This window comes from Thermobia domestica, chromosome 5, assembly GCF_964235325.1.
Source record: "Thermobia domestica chromosome 5, izTheDome1.hap1.1, whole genome shotgun sequence".
NCBI lineage: Eukaryota > Metazoa > Arthropoda > Insecta > Zygentoma > Lepismatidae > Thermobia > Thermobia domestica.
This window is the reverse complement of record NC_137458.1, coordinates 295183149-295198494: the sequence shown is the minus strand read 5'-3', so window position 1 is coordinate 295198494 and position 15346 is coordinate 295183149. Positions and strand designations below refer to the sequence as shown.

The window sequence follows — 15346 nt, the reverse complement described above, 5'->3', positions numbered from 1 at the left end:
AGAGTTCAGTGGATCGGCCTGGAGGCCAGCTATTGTATATACATGGTTGAGTTAGGAGGTTTAAAATATTGTGTGCATCAAAATCTAGATATATTGCTGTACAATACTCCATACTAGTTGACTTAAAAATGAGAATTAAATAACGTAAGTGAGACGTTTTCTGACTAAGGGTCCATAACAAAAATGATGATTTTGATTGAGAAAAACGGAAATATAATACAGTAGAACCCCTTTAATTCGTCATCTTTCGGACTGGAGGTATGGTCGGAACGAGGAAAAGGTTGGATTATATCAGAAAACAGAAAAATAGGAATTCGCAGTAAGATAAACAATCTCTGAACTCAAAAATGACGGTATTGTTCAGTACAGTAAAAACAAACGAACGGGCTTTAAAAACTGTACAGAGAGTACAGAAAACACACATTACGAAAGAAACTATACACGAGATGTTGGAGCACTAAAGCGGATATGAGGTAACAGCAAGTAAACAACAATGCTGCTGCGGCAGTAAACGACAATGGGCCTCATGAGTCACGAACGAGTCGGAACAAATTTGGTTCGAGCATGGTCGGATCAACCGGAGTGGCACACCAGCCGAGGGCGGACAAGAGGGATTCTACTGTACTACTATTTAGCACGTAAGGTTATATTTTATTTTCCTTCATTACTGGAATCAAACGGACACTGTAGAAGATCAAATTATTTAAAACAGCTGAGCTGAGCGTAGAAGTAGATTAAATATAAAATGTTTACTTACTATAATCAATTTTTACAGTTGCTTTCGTTGAGGCTACTTCATTCGTTGCACTGGTGGCTCGGCACTCGTAGACGCCCGCGTCCTCAAATGTTACGCACGGAATCACCAGCGTTGATTTCCTTCTGAAACAAAGAAGAAAAACTGTCATTTCTATTCAAATTGTTCATATGTAAACAGCTTTTTTTTTTTTTTTTTTTTTTTAATTTTGGACATAGTCACTTACGGAGATAATCAATTTACAAAGGAAACAGAAAATAAAATGTATTGAAAGAAATTTTGTATAAGTGAAACTACATACTAAACCAGTGAAACTACATACTAAACTAATTTTTTTTTCTTTATCAGCAGTAAAACTGTAAGAAGGACATTAGCGCCAAGTGTGCACTCTTCATGACTCAAATTTTGTCAACATTGGAAAGAGTTAGCGACTTGCTACTATCACCTCCAGGCGCGCACCCAGAAATTTTTATTGGGAGGAGGATCTAATACTACAAGCCACTACATCTATGTAGTATTGAACGGGTATTATTCTGTATCCGAAAATACGATAAGTAATTGTAAAATACTTCTATCTATAAATTCAGAAAAAAAATATAGAACTAGATTGTTTTTTATAAGAGAAAGAGTACAAATGAAATGTAAGATCACATTTTCATTATATATCTATCAGTTTCTTGTTAAACAACTATAGTTTCATTGGGAAACTTTACAAATGTATGTTGAGTTAGAAAGTGCTTTTGGGGCGTCCGGATTCGGTGGCCCCCCGTGGGTGAGTCCCTGACAGAAGCCACAAGAAGGATAACCTGTTTTTTTCTTAAGAGTCTTTATCCCGGCGAAATTAAAACACTGCTAATTTTACAGTAATTATGTGATATCTTCAAATAGATAAAAGATAATTAAAATATGGAATAAGAGCGCCCTAGACAATATTATTTTGCGTGAGGTACCGTTATCACAAGTCACCTAGTGGCTTTCCGTTTTCAGTTGTTTAGAAACGCGAAAATAAATGCCGATTTTCAAAATGGCTCGAAATTGAAAGCAGATAAGTGAGTCGTGATAACGGTTTTTCATGTAAAATAATATTGTCTAGGGCGCTCTTGTTCCACATTTCGATTATCTTTTATCTATTTGAAGATATCACATAATTACTGTAAAATTAGCGGTATATTAATTTCGCCGGGATGAAGACTCTTAAGTAATGTTACTCATAAGTTTTGGTATTCAACGTAAAAATTGGTTTTGTTTGTCACGAAGAAGAAACAGTTTTGCAATTGAGTTGCTAACGTGTGTAGTACCAGGTTGTTCGGTTCTCATTGGAGACAAACTATGTGGTGTTGGGTCAGCGTAAGGAAAACTTTGGAAGCTACTCTACTTGAGAAATAGCGAGCTCCGGTCTATAAAACAGGAAATGAAAGAAATGGGAGCCGATCTGCTCGAATTACCCAGTTAAAAGTGTAGAGGGCACGGTAGCTCAGAGGTAGGGCTTTAAGCTCTGGTGCATGGAGTACCTAGTTCGATCCCCGGATAAGTAAGATTGTGTTGAACAATATCGTATCTGTTGATTTTCTCGGGGTACTCCCGTTTCCTCCTACTTTCTGATTCCACCAATTCTTCCATTATCATTCACTTGCCTTAATTATCCGTCTCCCTTAGCCTAACGGGCATAATCGTGGGACGTTGAACTGAAAGACTTCATTTTATCCAGTCAAAAGTAGACCATCTTTCCATTTATGATCTCTCATAAACCTTATAACCATAGATTATTGTTTAATATAACAATTTGAATTAATAGGAAAATGAATTACATTAGGAAGCAGCAAACTCGAATTTCGAAAACTAAAAATAACGACAATGAGGACAACCTGTGCTGACTACTCATGATTTAGCTAAACGTTGTTTAGTAAGCTGTAGTGTTTTAGTTATTATTAGAAAGCGGATTTTAAGGTGCAGCACCTTTTCTAAAAATGTAGTTGTTATAACAACCAAAGTTCAAAATAACTATTTCCGGTCATAAAACGAAATGAAATGAACGCACTTTGTTTGCACCTTTTTAATGAACGTTGCACTTTTTTTTGCTAGATTGATAAAATTTCACTTTTTTAAAAATTCTTATAGTCTTCAGCACCTTTATTGTCCCTTTTTTATCTTTTTTTTTTTAATTTGGACAGAATAATGTTTTATTTTCAATCTAGTGTACACATAGACATTCCATAAATTTAGACGCAATCCTGATGGATTTGCTAGGGATGAATTTGAGATGAATATGCAAATAATCCGGACATAGAAATCTTTGCAAGGTCAATTGAACTTCCTGTCCATGTGCTTACAAAATATGAATCTCTGGTTTCCGTTGATGTCGAGCTAAGTTCCTCCGCATACAAGGATCTCCTGAGCGACAGAAACTAATATTCGAAAACATAGATATGTTGTGCATAATCAAGTATAGCCAATTTCTCAAGCCACAATATTGCTAAATTAAAGTTTTCCTTTTTAAAATACCGAGCTGGTTTCAACCACAATTTTATTTGGTCTAGGAATTAATTCGTGCGGGTGGACAAGAGATGGCGCAACGAACGGAGCGTCCCACAGTTCCGTGTATCCACACATGTGTTGCAAACCCCTGTCATCGCGTATCGTTCGTAGTATAGGGCAGTGGATTAAAGCGTCAACAACACCAGTTTGTAGTTAAGTGAACATGGCGCAATTTGAGCCTGATAAAGTGTTTTTGCGGGGTGTCCTGCTGCATTACTTTAACATGCAGAAAAGTGCGACTGAAAGTCATCGTATTTTGGTGGAAGTGTATTGTGACCATGCTCTAGCTGAGCGAACGTGTCAGAAGTGGTTTACACGGTTTAGAAGTGGTGATTTCGGCTTGGCAGACCAAGAGCGAGCTGGACAGCCAAAAAAATTTCAAGACGAAGAATTGACAGCATTGCTCGAGCAGGATTCGTGTCAAACGCAGGAACAACTTGCAGCAGCATTAGGCGTTGATCAAACAACAGTCTCCAAACGCTTGAAAGCCATGGGAATGATTCAAAAGATGTCACATTGGGTTTCACATGAATTGAAAGACAGAGACGTTGAAAGACGAAAAACCATTTGCGAATTGCTGCTTCAACGATAGAGCAGAAAGGGGTTTCTGCATCGAATTATTACGGGTGATGAGAAGTGGATCCATTACGAGAACCCTAAACGAAAAAAGGCCTGGGTGAACCAGGTGAACCAGGTCCATCACAACCAAAACGAGATATTCACTGTGCAAAGGTTATGCTGTGCATATGGTGGGATATGAAAGGTGTGGTGTACTATGAGCTGCTGCAACCGGGTGAAACTATGAATGGAGAACGTTATCGACGACAATTAATGCGTTTGAAGCAAGCTCTGGCCAGAACACGACCAGAATGGGAGAACAGACATGATAAACTTATTGTTCAACATGATAACGCTCGCCCACATGTCGCAAAACCGGTCAAAACCTATTTAGAAAATGTCGGATGGGAAGTTTTACCCCACCCGCCGTATTCACCAGACGTTGCTCCTTCGGACTACTACTTGTTCGATTGCATGAACAACGATTTGATTGGACAGCGGTTTACTTCTTCAGAAGATATCGAAACATGGGTCTCTGACTGGATCGCTTCCAAGGATGAGGACTTCTTTCGCCACGGAATCCGTACATTGCCTGACAGATGGGCGAAAGTGGTGGCTAGCGATGGACAATATTTTTCTTAAGGTATTTATGTATTTTGTGTTTGTACTACAGCTTCAATGTGTGCGTACCAACCGCACGAATTAATTCCTAGACCAAATATTACAATAATGTTGAATGTTATACAAGTTCGGGATTAAATAAAACAATTTTGCAATATATGTCCAATGTTTAAAGCCAAGATTTTAACAATATTTGCTGGTATAATACACAAAGAATGTTCATGTAACTGTATACTATAGCACTTAATAAAGATATTATATTAGCACTTTTTTTTTTTTTTTTGCAGCTTTTTGAATGATTTTCCAGCACCTTTTATTCCCTTTTCCTACCACATTTTTGCACCTTAAAATCCGGTCTCTAGTTATTATTATTATAAGTTTTCTGTAAAACAAGCTGTGACCGAGCAGAAAGGGTATTTAATTATGTACTGCTGCAGTCTACGCATTCCCCAAAAGGACGCATTCTGGTTTCTTAGAAGTAAATTTACAGCCTAATAATTGAAATGTAGATAGCTCGAGTGCACACAATTCAAACCACTTCACATATTAAGTGTATACTTGATTGATTATGCGGTGTTAAAGTTTACATTTTACATCTGAATAGCCCTGAATGACATTTATGAGGTGCTCACAGACCAACGATTAAAATTGCCCTGATGCTTTGGCCTACTTCCAAGCATTTTGCCATCAATGCCTTTCTTTTTAGTTATCGTGTAGTTGGAGAGATTTTTACGGCTCTGTGGAATGGGTGTATTGAAACAAAACAAGCGAAATAACACTGTTGTTTATCACTGCAAACTTTCATTTTATGTTTTTCTCTTTAAAATTTTCTTATTTAGAAAAATGGAAGGATTTTCAAATTAAGCAACATTTATTACCAACAGTAGTAATTCCACAATAACTACAAATAATAATAATAATAATAATAATAATAATAATAATAATAATAATAATAATAATAATAATAATAATAATAATAATAATAATAATAATAATTATTATTATTATTATTATTATTATTATTATTATTATTATTATTATTATTATTTATTAGCAATAGAAAAGTAAAATCATCTATTTCAGATGTGTAATAAATTTTAGTATCTACAGTAGGTATACATTTTATGAGGGTCTAACATGTATCCAAAATTAAATATTTATGATGCTTAGGCGTGATTATTTTATATTTTACTGTTGACTCAATACACAAACACATTTAACATCGCGGGGGCGCGGGGGCTCAGTGGTAGAGCGTTCACCTTCGGTGCTTGGGGTCCCTGGTTCGATCCCAGCTCGCGCCGTGTGGACTTTGTGTTGGACAAACACCGTGCTCGTGGGTTTTCTCGGGGTTCTCCCGTTTCCTCCCACCATTTCCTTTAGCCTAACCGGCATAATCCTGGGACGTAAAACTAAAGATTTCATTTTTTTTACATTTAACATTGCCATTAGTTTGCCACTATCAACTTTACATTTTAACATACAATCACACAGAAATTTGTATATGTACTGTAGATAGATACTAGATAGATAGAGACTTGCCATATTATATGGAACGGAATGTTGGACGACGAAAAAGAGAAAGGAACAAAAGTTGTATGTTGCGGAGACGAAGATATTGTGGTGAATGTGTGGAGTGACACGGGAAGACAAAATTAAGAGTAAAGTGATCCGAAAATAGTTAAAGTGAGCCCAGACAGTGAGGAATAGTGTGAGTAGAAAAACTGAAAAAAAAAGTACACTCAAATGATTAAAGTACGGAAGGTATAACGTCGTCCCGCGAAAAGTTGTAGTGACGTGTATGGGGAGTGGCCAGCTTGGTTACTCGTGGCTCGCTGAGCGCAGTAGTCAATTAGTGGTGATTGGCTACCCTCTTACCACACCCCGAGTGCCGAGCAGGTAAAGGCGCGGAAAGTCAACGATGTTATACCTTCTGAACTATAGAAACACGTAGCTCAGAGGGTGGATGTTATAGAACTGAATATAAAATTAGCGTGAGAACAACCAAAGAAGTGGAGAGACTGTGTTAAGAACGATATGGTGCAATATGGTGTCACGGTGGATATTAAACAAGATAGAAACAGTAAGAGGACAGAAATTCTAACAGGCGACAACAGGTTTAGGTGAAGGAGTAGGCGGCATGAATTTGCTCAAAACAAAAATAAAATATGGTTACTATGGGATTCCGTTAAACACAAGTTCCACAATGAAACTTAATAATAAAAAATGAAATGAAATCTTGTAAGAATAGGTATCATCTTCTCTCTTAATCTTTATTCAATGCGAAAGTGGCAGATATCAAACACTTCCGGTTTCAACGTTAATCGCTACAGATTAGAAACGATAATAGAGAGCGAGAAGCAGTTTTGTGCAATCAATTAAGCAACCCAAGGACATATTATATCTCCATTCTAATCTCTCTACTAAAACCGGAAGAGGTCTACCACTTCCGGTTTCAATGTTAATCGAGAAAATATCACGCCATTAGTAAATCTTAAACATAGTAAAAGTTGGTTGCCATGCAAACACTACGATGGCAGAAGAACTTCCATTGTTGAGCCATTAAAAAAAATCAAACTTCAATTATCAGGTTGTGTAACTATGAAAAACCAAACTTCTTTACGTGGTGTACAGTGCTGTCAATGATAATCTTCCTTACTTAATTTTCCGTTTCATGATTTGTTCTCTTATATCCTTTAGAATATATCTCCCTAAACGTTAATTTTTATCAATCTATTTTTTCACTATTCTCAATATTATTTTTCTTCACTTCGCTTCCTGCAATAACTTCTTATTATATTACTTTTCCGAGCATTGCAGTAACTCTGTCTAGACCCTCAATATGAGTTTCAATGTCAATGTTCTTCTAATGAAAATAAGATGAAAACGACAGTGAACATACTTTCTGGTAGTTGACAGATTAATATAGAACACACAAGTAATAACTGTCTTCTTGTAGTGCGTGAGAGATGTCAAAAGGAGAAAAGAAAAACTTTGGGAGCAGAGGGGAGTTTGGGAATGTGGAAACATTCATCTTCTCAGGTAGAAATATATAGTAAAATCGTATTTTACACTTCACTTAGTGAAGTAAACATACGCTGCATTAGGTTGTCAGCGCTAAACTTATGCAACTCTTTTGCTGTCGCTCCTCGGCCAAAAGACATTATGAACGGCTTCCAAATTGCTGACCCTCAGAGAAAAAGAAAAATATCTGAGGTAAAATACCTTGCTTTTTTTTTCATTTCTCTTTTTCAGTGGCATCGTGTACTTGCATTACCCAAATTATATACACGTGTTTCATGAAAGAGAAATTTCAGGCATGTCATATTCTTAATGTGACCACAAAATCAAATGAAGATTATCTTTTATTATACATTTAATCCAAACGTAATATGAAATTGTTGATTTCCGTAAGGTCCAAAGAATTCACTGATAAATTAGATGAAGTTTGACGAGCACTTAGAAAATTGATTTTCGTTATTTTTTTCATATATTATGTGTGAAGAACACACATAACATACATATTATAAATGACAATGATACCTAAGCTGAGAGTCGTCATCCTGGGTAAAATAAAAGGCCAATGAAAGAGGCGCAAGGCACTGAGAACTATAGGCTAAAAGAGTTGATTAGAAATACTAATTCATCGGCATCTAAAATCGAACTCGAGATCATATGGACTAAAGTTAAGTGTGGTGCTAAATCAAGAAGGGAGTTATATGCTTTTGCTGTAATGAGACGTCAATCTAAACAACAGAACACGATCTCCCGCTCGGAATCCAACCCAACCCGAATCATCTACACTAGAGGCGGATACGTAACCATTTAACTATGAGAAAGCCTAAAGAGTTTTTGAAATCATCGACTTGGCAGGATTTACAAACTAGACGTCAGGTAAAACATTTTAAAAACATATAATTTATAGACTATAGCAAAATATAACTACATGTTTAGGAGATGTACTGCACTATGTTACAGACAAGGGAGTCCCATAAAAAACGCTCACCATATCTGAAATGCCCACCATATCTGTTCTAGTGAGTTAGCAGCACTCAACGTTACACGATTTTCATCTGTTGTCGTTGTGATTAGTACTCACGGAGCTCCGAATAGAGCATGATCGTCATTTGTTTTCTGTACAGCTAGGAATATGCACTATATTGTTCTTAAGACAATCTCTCCACTTCTTCTTTGGTCGTCCTCGCGCTTGTTTTAAATTCAGTTCTGTAGCATCCACTCTGTGAGCTACGTATTTCGAAGATCTTACATGCCCAAATCACTTCAGTGTACTTTCTTCCAGTTTTTATACTACTGGTCTCACTTTTACTAGTCCTCGAACAAGGGCGCCGATCCTGGGGGGCCCAGGGGGCCCGGGCCCTCCAAAGCTCATGTGGCCCCCGCATTGTATTTATGAATATACAATATTTGGCATAATTTAAATGCAATTTGTCTTAAAATCCTCATATATATGCCTTATGGATCTGAATGCCTCCCCCCCAAATTTACAGAAAAATCGGCACCCTTGTCCTCGGATCATTTCATTTTTAATTTTGTCTCCCCGCGTCACTCCACATATTCATCGCAACATCTTCATCTCCGCAACATCCAACTTCTGTTCCTCTCTCTTCTTCGTTGTCCAAGATTCCGTTCCATATAATATGACAAGTCTCACCACTGTTTTGTAAATTTTTCTTTTAAGGCTTATTGGCACCCTACAGTCACACAATACTCCTACCGCTTCTCTCCATTTTATTCAACTAGTGCTGATTTTATTGTTTACATCTTCCTTCCTGCATTTTCCGTAGTATTGATCCCAAGAACTTGAATTTCTTCGTCATTCCTACCTCTTCTTCGTCCAATCGTATTCTTGTACTTTCGATTACATATTTGCTGAATGAGTGTTCGCAGATTCTTACCTAACACAAGTTATTTCCAAAGCTGAACGATATAAATGAACTATTGTTTTCAGTAGAGAATGCCACGATCAGAAAACCACTCATATTATGCGTTCTATAAGGTATAATAACATCCTTCCCCCCCCCTTTCTAAGCATGATGAAACGCAAAATAAAGAGAGGGAGAAAAATATTATAGTTTATAATAGATGGTATGAAAATGTATTGCTGCTAGTCAAAATGAAGAGGTAAACTGAAGATAGTAGTACACAGAAGTTTCTAAATTTGCAACAAGTGATCTGTCAATGATGGTCTAATGACAATTTGTACTTACAAACATAATGAAATTGATATATTGGTATTCAATACACAATAAATAAAAGATAAAAATTCTAAATTTTGTAAAGGATATTTTGGATACTAAGTGCTAAGATTTTTTTTAAAAAAAAGTAAGGAAAGGAAGAAAGAGAAAAAATACAAAATATAATTTATAGTATTTTGGATGGGAATAAATATCGGAAAAAGACACTCGAAATCAACTACGAGGGCTATCCAGAAAGTAGATTACGTTTTGGAATAAAAAATCAACAAAGTATAGGAAACAAATTTTATTATATACAGATGAAAGCCACACACAAATACTAATTTTCGACATAGTCACCATTCAAATTAAGGCATTTATCGTAGCGATGTACGAGCTTGGAAATTCCTTCGTCGAAAAATTCGGCCGCCTGCGACTTCAACCACTTCGTTACCTCTTCTTGCAGCTGTTCGTCGTCATCAAAACGCTGCATAGCCAGCCACTTCTTCATTGCTGGGAATAGGTGGAAGTCGCTCGGTGCCAGGTCGGGACTGTACGGCGGATGAGGAAACAACTCCCACTGAAAAGATTCAAGAACTTCACGCGTGACATTTGCCGTGTGGGGCCGGGCGTTGTCGTGAATCAACAAGATCTTAGAGCTCAACATTCCTCTGCGCTTGTTTTGAATTGCTCTTCTGAGGTTTTGCAGAGTTTGGCAATACCTTTGAGCGTTTATTGTAGTGCCTCTTTCCAGGAAGTCCACCAAAATCACACCTTTTCTGTCCCAAAAAACAGTCGCCATCATCTTCCTTGCCGACATTGTTTGCATGCATTTCTTGGGTTTTTGGGGAGAACCTGTGTGCCCCCACTGCATTGATTGCAATTTCGTTTCACAGTTCACGTGTTTCACCCATGTTTCGTCACCAGTAACGATGCGATCGAGTAAAGAGTCACCATCCTTATTGTAGGCGTCCAAAAAGTGCAACGCTGCAGCCATTCGCTGATTTTTGTGGTCCTCTGTCAAGATTTTTGGAATCCATCTTGCACAAAACTTGTGGTAACCAAGCTTTTCGCTGATGATTTCGTGCAACAAACTTCGCGAAATTTGTGGAAAACTCAAAGAAAGTTCCGTTATTGTGAACTTTCGATTTTCACGGACTTTAACATCGACTTTTTCGACAAGTTCGGCAGTCACTTTGCTGGGTCTCCCACTTCGATCTTCGTCGTGAACATTGGTTCGGCCATTTTTAAATCTTATGACCCACTGTCGCACTCCACCTTCAGTGATAATGTTGTCCCCATACACTTCACACAGCTGCCGATAGATTTCTATCGGTTTACAGTTTTTTGCTGTCAGAAACCTTATTACTGCACGCACCTCGCAGCTCGCGGGATTTTCAATTAACGCAGACATTTCAAACCGTCACAGTATCTTAACGGAGCACAGCACGAACCTCTCACTAGCACGGCTAGATGCCGACTGAGCTGCGCAACGCTCTGACCCCAAGATGGCCGCGCTAGCCCCGCCCCTAGCGGACACAGACGAAAACGTAATCTACTTTCTGGATAGCCCTCGTATAACAAGATGAAGACATTTAAAGCATTAGATCCATGCTGTCATATTTCCTTTGTATTTCATTTTTCCATTACAGCATTTCTTCGATTATTGTTCTTACAGCCTACAGGAATTTTTAATCCTATATAAAAGATCATTGAAAAAAATAGTTGAAAATTGCACAAGAAATTATATTCTTTCATTTTGAACACACGATACACCTATTATTAGGAGTGAGAGTGACTTTTCGTTTCCGCGTTAGATAGGTGGACTTCATGCATTTTTCATTATCCAAATGTCTACATGAAAATTCAAACAGCCGTAAAACTTTTCCATTAAGCTTAAGTTTGCGAAAACAATGTTACGTTACGATGAGATTTTACTGTATTTAACGTATGAAAGTGGCAATTAGTCCAGAAGAAAGTAGAATTGTTGAAATGATAAGTGGGAATTATCAAATCTTTCAAACGAAAGAGAGAAGTTTTCCTTAACGCTACGAACTTCGCCTTGCTTGTCCTCCACCCATTCTACAATACTGTTAAAGCAGTTGCCTACATATGAGTGGGAGCTGAGAAGCAAGTAAAAATGCCATGCAGGAATTCTCTTAACACCGTTGAGGCCATGTTCTTTAACCCCTTTCTGCATGACTTTTTTCTTTTAGCAATAATAATAATAATAATAATAATAATAATAATAATAATAATAATAATAATAATAATAATAATAATAATAATAATAATAATAATAATAATAATAATAATCAGTATTTGAAATCCTCATATAGGAACTTCAAAAATGAATTAAAACTTGAATTTTAGATATTTCACTTAATTTCGACGAAAAATAAGTAAGTGCCATATATGACACACTTACAACTCACAAAGAACATGCCAGATGACACCAAAATCTCTTATTCATACACTTCAATATCTCACACTGATGCCTTTGATAAATCACAAAGTGAGAAAAGAGTATGTGTTATATATGGCACGGCATGCGTAAGCCTTTCACACTCATATGCTTCAATGAAATGAAATGAAATATTTCAGTTTAACCTTCCATGATTATACCCTTTTAGGCCAAGGAAAAAAGGTGATGTAGGCAAGTGAATGATGATGGAAGAATTGGCGAAATGAGAATGTGGAAGGAAACGGGATAACCCCGAGAAAACCAATGAACACGATGTTGTTCGCCGCGAACTTACTTCTGCGGGGATCGAACCAAAGACTCCACGCACCAAAGGTAAGCGCTCTACCACTGATCCACCGTGCTTTCCTCGTCTGCTTCCAACATTTACTCGTCTCAGTTGTCTTTAAGAAAATATTCAATTTTATTGCTGAAGTTGTTAAAGAATAGTGATGGGTGGTAGAAATTACAGTGTAAGGTGAGTTCACAGCAGCAGAGAGGTCTTAAGGAGAAATATATTTAGAATTATAAGGATTTACTGATTACTTTTTGTTATTCTGTAGTTAGAATAATATCTGTTTACAGATATTGAAACCATTATGTGTTGATAATAGTAGATACATGATTATAAGATGGTGTTAATGGTCGTATGAATGAAGTGTGAGTGATTTTTTAAAAATATTTTTACAAGTTTTTTTCATATTTTTTAAAAGTGAACTTCATAACTAAAATTAAATACTTCGTATGATAACACTCAAACTTAATTTTCACTTCAAGTTATTGTAATTCGAACTTAAATTTTTCTTTGATCTAAATTTTGATGAATTAGAAGTAAACTTAAGTCTTCTTCCTCTAAGTACCCTTTTATACCTCTCAAGTTTAGAATAATAAAAGCAAGTTTTTGTAATGAAATGGAATCTTTAACATCCCACGGTTATCTTTTAGATTAAGAGAGGAGAAGATCAATGAAAGGTAATGACTGGTGGCAGGGAAATGTGGGAGGAAATGAGAAAACCTTGAGAAAACCTACGGGTCATGTTGTTGTACATCACAAGCTCACATGGGCTGAGATGGAACCAGGTATATCTCGCACCATATGTGAGCACTCTACCATTACGTTACAGTTGTTCCCAAAACAAGTTTTTCTTTATGTGATTGTCACATAAGATGAATTCTTGGAAACGTGTATTGTCAGTGTATGGGGAGTTGTTTTTATGCTTATTTTTAGACACGAAAACTTTTTTCTCTCATTTAAAAAATCTCAATTATGACCCGAGTCTTCGCTACACTTCCCAGTACTTTTTATTTTATATAAGTAATTTAATAACAATAAAGAATATGATAATGAAAAATAGATGATTTAATATTTACAAAATTCTGTTAAATGCACTAATATTTGTTTGATATAGTGCAGAAATTTGAGTTTCCGACGATAATTACAACATAAACTACATACTATCTAAACGAATGTTGATTTCTGATCTATACGAATAAGCAACTGGGGACAATAACTCACAGATGTATATAATAATATTTTGTAACTGCTAATTTATTTATTTATTTTACATTCTTTATTCTCTTTAAGTTAAAACTAACTAGGGAAGTACATGAAGTAGTACGCGGGGATCTGCATGTGTTATATATCGTTGGAAAGGTCACACCGAGTATACTTCACATGTGAAATATCTCTCTTGAATGGGACCTGTAGGGGGCGTGGCGGCCACTTAAAGATCAGAACAAGGCTCGCTCCGAAACACCAAAAAACGCGGATAAAATAAGAAGCTATGACGTAATTGTTTTGAGACGTGGTATATATAGTTTTGAAAGGTAGCTGAATACAAATCTGACATCAAATGTTTACAAATCAAAATGGCGGATCCAACATGGCGGACACAAATTACAAAGAAACATGCTATGAATCTGAAATCAGGTATATGGAGATATTCGACGTCGCTGTGTATGAATCGGATGCTAAAAGTGTAAAATTCAATATGGCGGATCGAAGATGGCGGACAAAATGTAAAATACTGCTATGGAACTGAAAGCAAGTAGATAGAGGTTTGCGTAGTCGCTGAATACGAATTCAATGTTAAACGTACAAAATGGAATATGACGGATCGAATGTGGCGGACGCAAAATGCAAAAAAGATATGTACAGAACGGGCATATGTTATTCTTACACATGTAGTTGAAAAATACCTATATTGCATTAGGGGGCAAGTAGATGATGTTTTACAATAAACAGAGAAGGTGTTTTGCTATACAATCATGCCAACATTGAGGCACGGAATGCAGGGCAGATTTTGTAGTGCACATGAAAGTTTTATGATATGAACACAATGCAATCATAGGCAATAATTATTTTACTACCAACTCCCTCCCCCGCCGCCGGAGAGATACGCAGGGATCGGCATGTGTTATATATCGCTGAAAAGCTGCACCGACTACTCTTCACATCTGTAATATCTCGCTAGAATCGCCTCTGTAGGGTATGTTGCAATTATTTTCATATACCATCTGAAGATTCCATAATGACAGTGATAAGTAAGCGTTTAAAATATCGTTATGCTTCCATAACTGTCTTTCCGGTTTCACATTATGTCGTGTACACTTGTAAGCAATATGTATGATAAATGTCCACTCTCCGTAGTAGGGATGGTACTGATACCGAGAGTAATTTCGATCTTGTGTGCTTTTCCAAATCGAGACGAGATCGAGACGGAGCCCAGGCTCGTCTCGATACTCATACGTCCATTCTGTACTTTTGCACCTTTTGTCCACCATATTAGATACGTCATATTGCATTTTGCACTTTTAACATTGAATTCGTATACCGCGATCACGAAAACCTCTACCTACCTGCTTTCAGTTCCAACAGTGTTTTACGTTTTGTCCACCATACTGAATTTTACACTTTTAGCTTTTGATTCATACACAGCGACGTTGAATATCTCCATATACCTGATTTCAGATTCATAGCATGTTTTTTTGTAATTTGTGTCCGCCATGTTGAATCCGCCATTTTGATTTGTAAACACTTGATGTCAGATTCGTATTCAGCTACCTTTCAAACCTATATATACCACGTCTCAAAACAATTACGTCATAGCTTCTTATTTTATCCACGTTTTCTGGTGTTCCGGAGCGTGCCTTGTTCTGATTTTTAAATGGCCACCACGCCCCCTACAGGCCTTATTCAAGCGAGATATTTTGCATGTGAAGTAT

At 36.8% G+C, this 15346-nt stretch overlaps 1 protein-coding gene across 4 annotated transcripts in view; it reads right to left on the bottom strand.

Moving 5' to 3' along the window:
- Positions 1-15346, bottom strand: part of LOC145686713 (protein vein-like) — a 469807-nt gene that overhangs the window by 114981 nt on the left and 339480 nt on the right. For all 4 annotated transcript variants that reach the window (XM_081760293.1, XM_081760295.1, XM_081760294.1 and 1 more), the window contains exon 3: positions 758-879. In XM_081760293.1, the coding sequence (XP_081616419.1) occupies positions 758-879 (122 nt within the window). The remainder of the gene's footprint in view (positions 1-757; positions 880-15346) is intronic.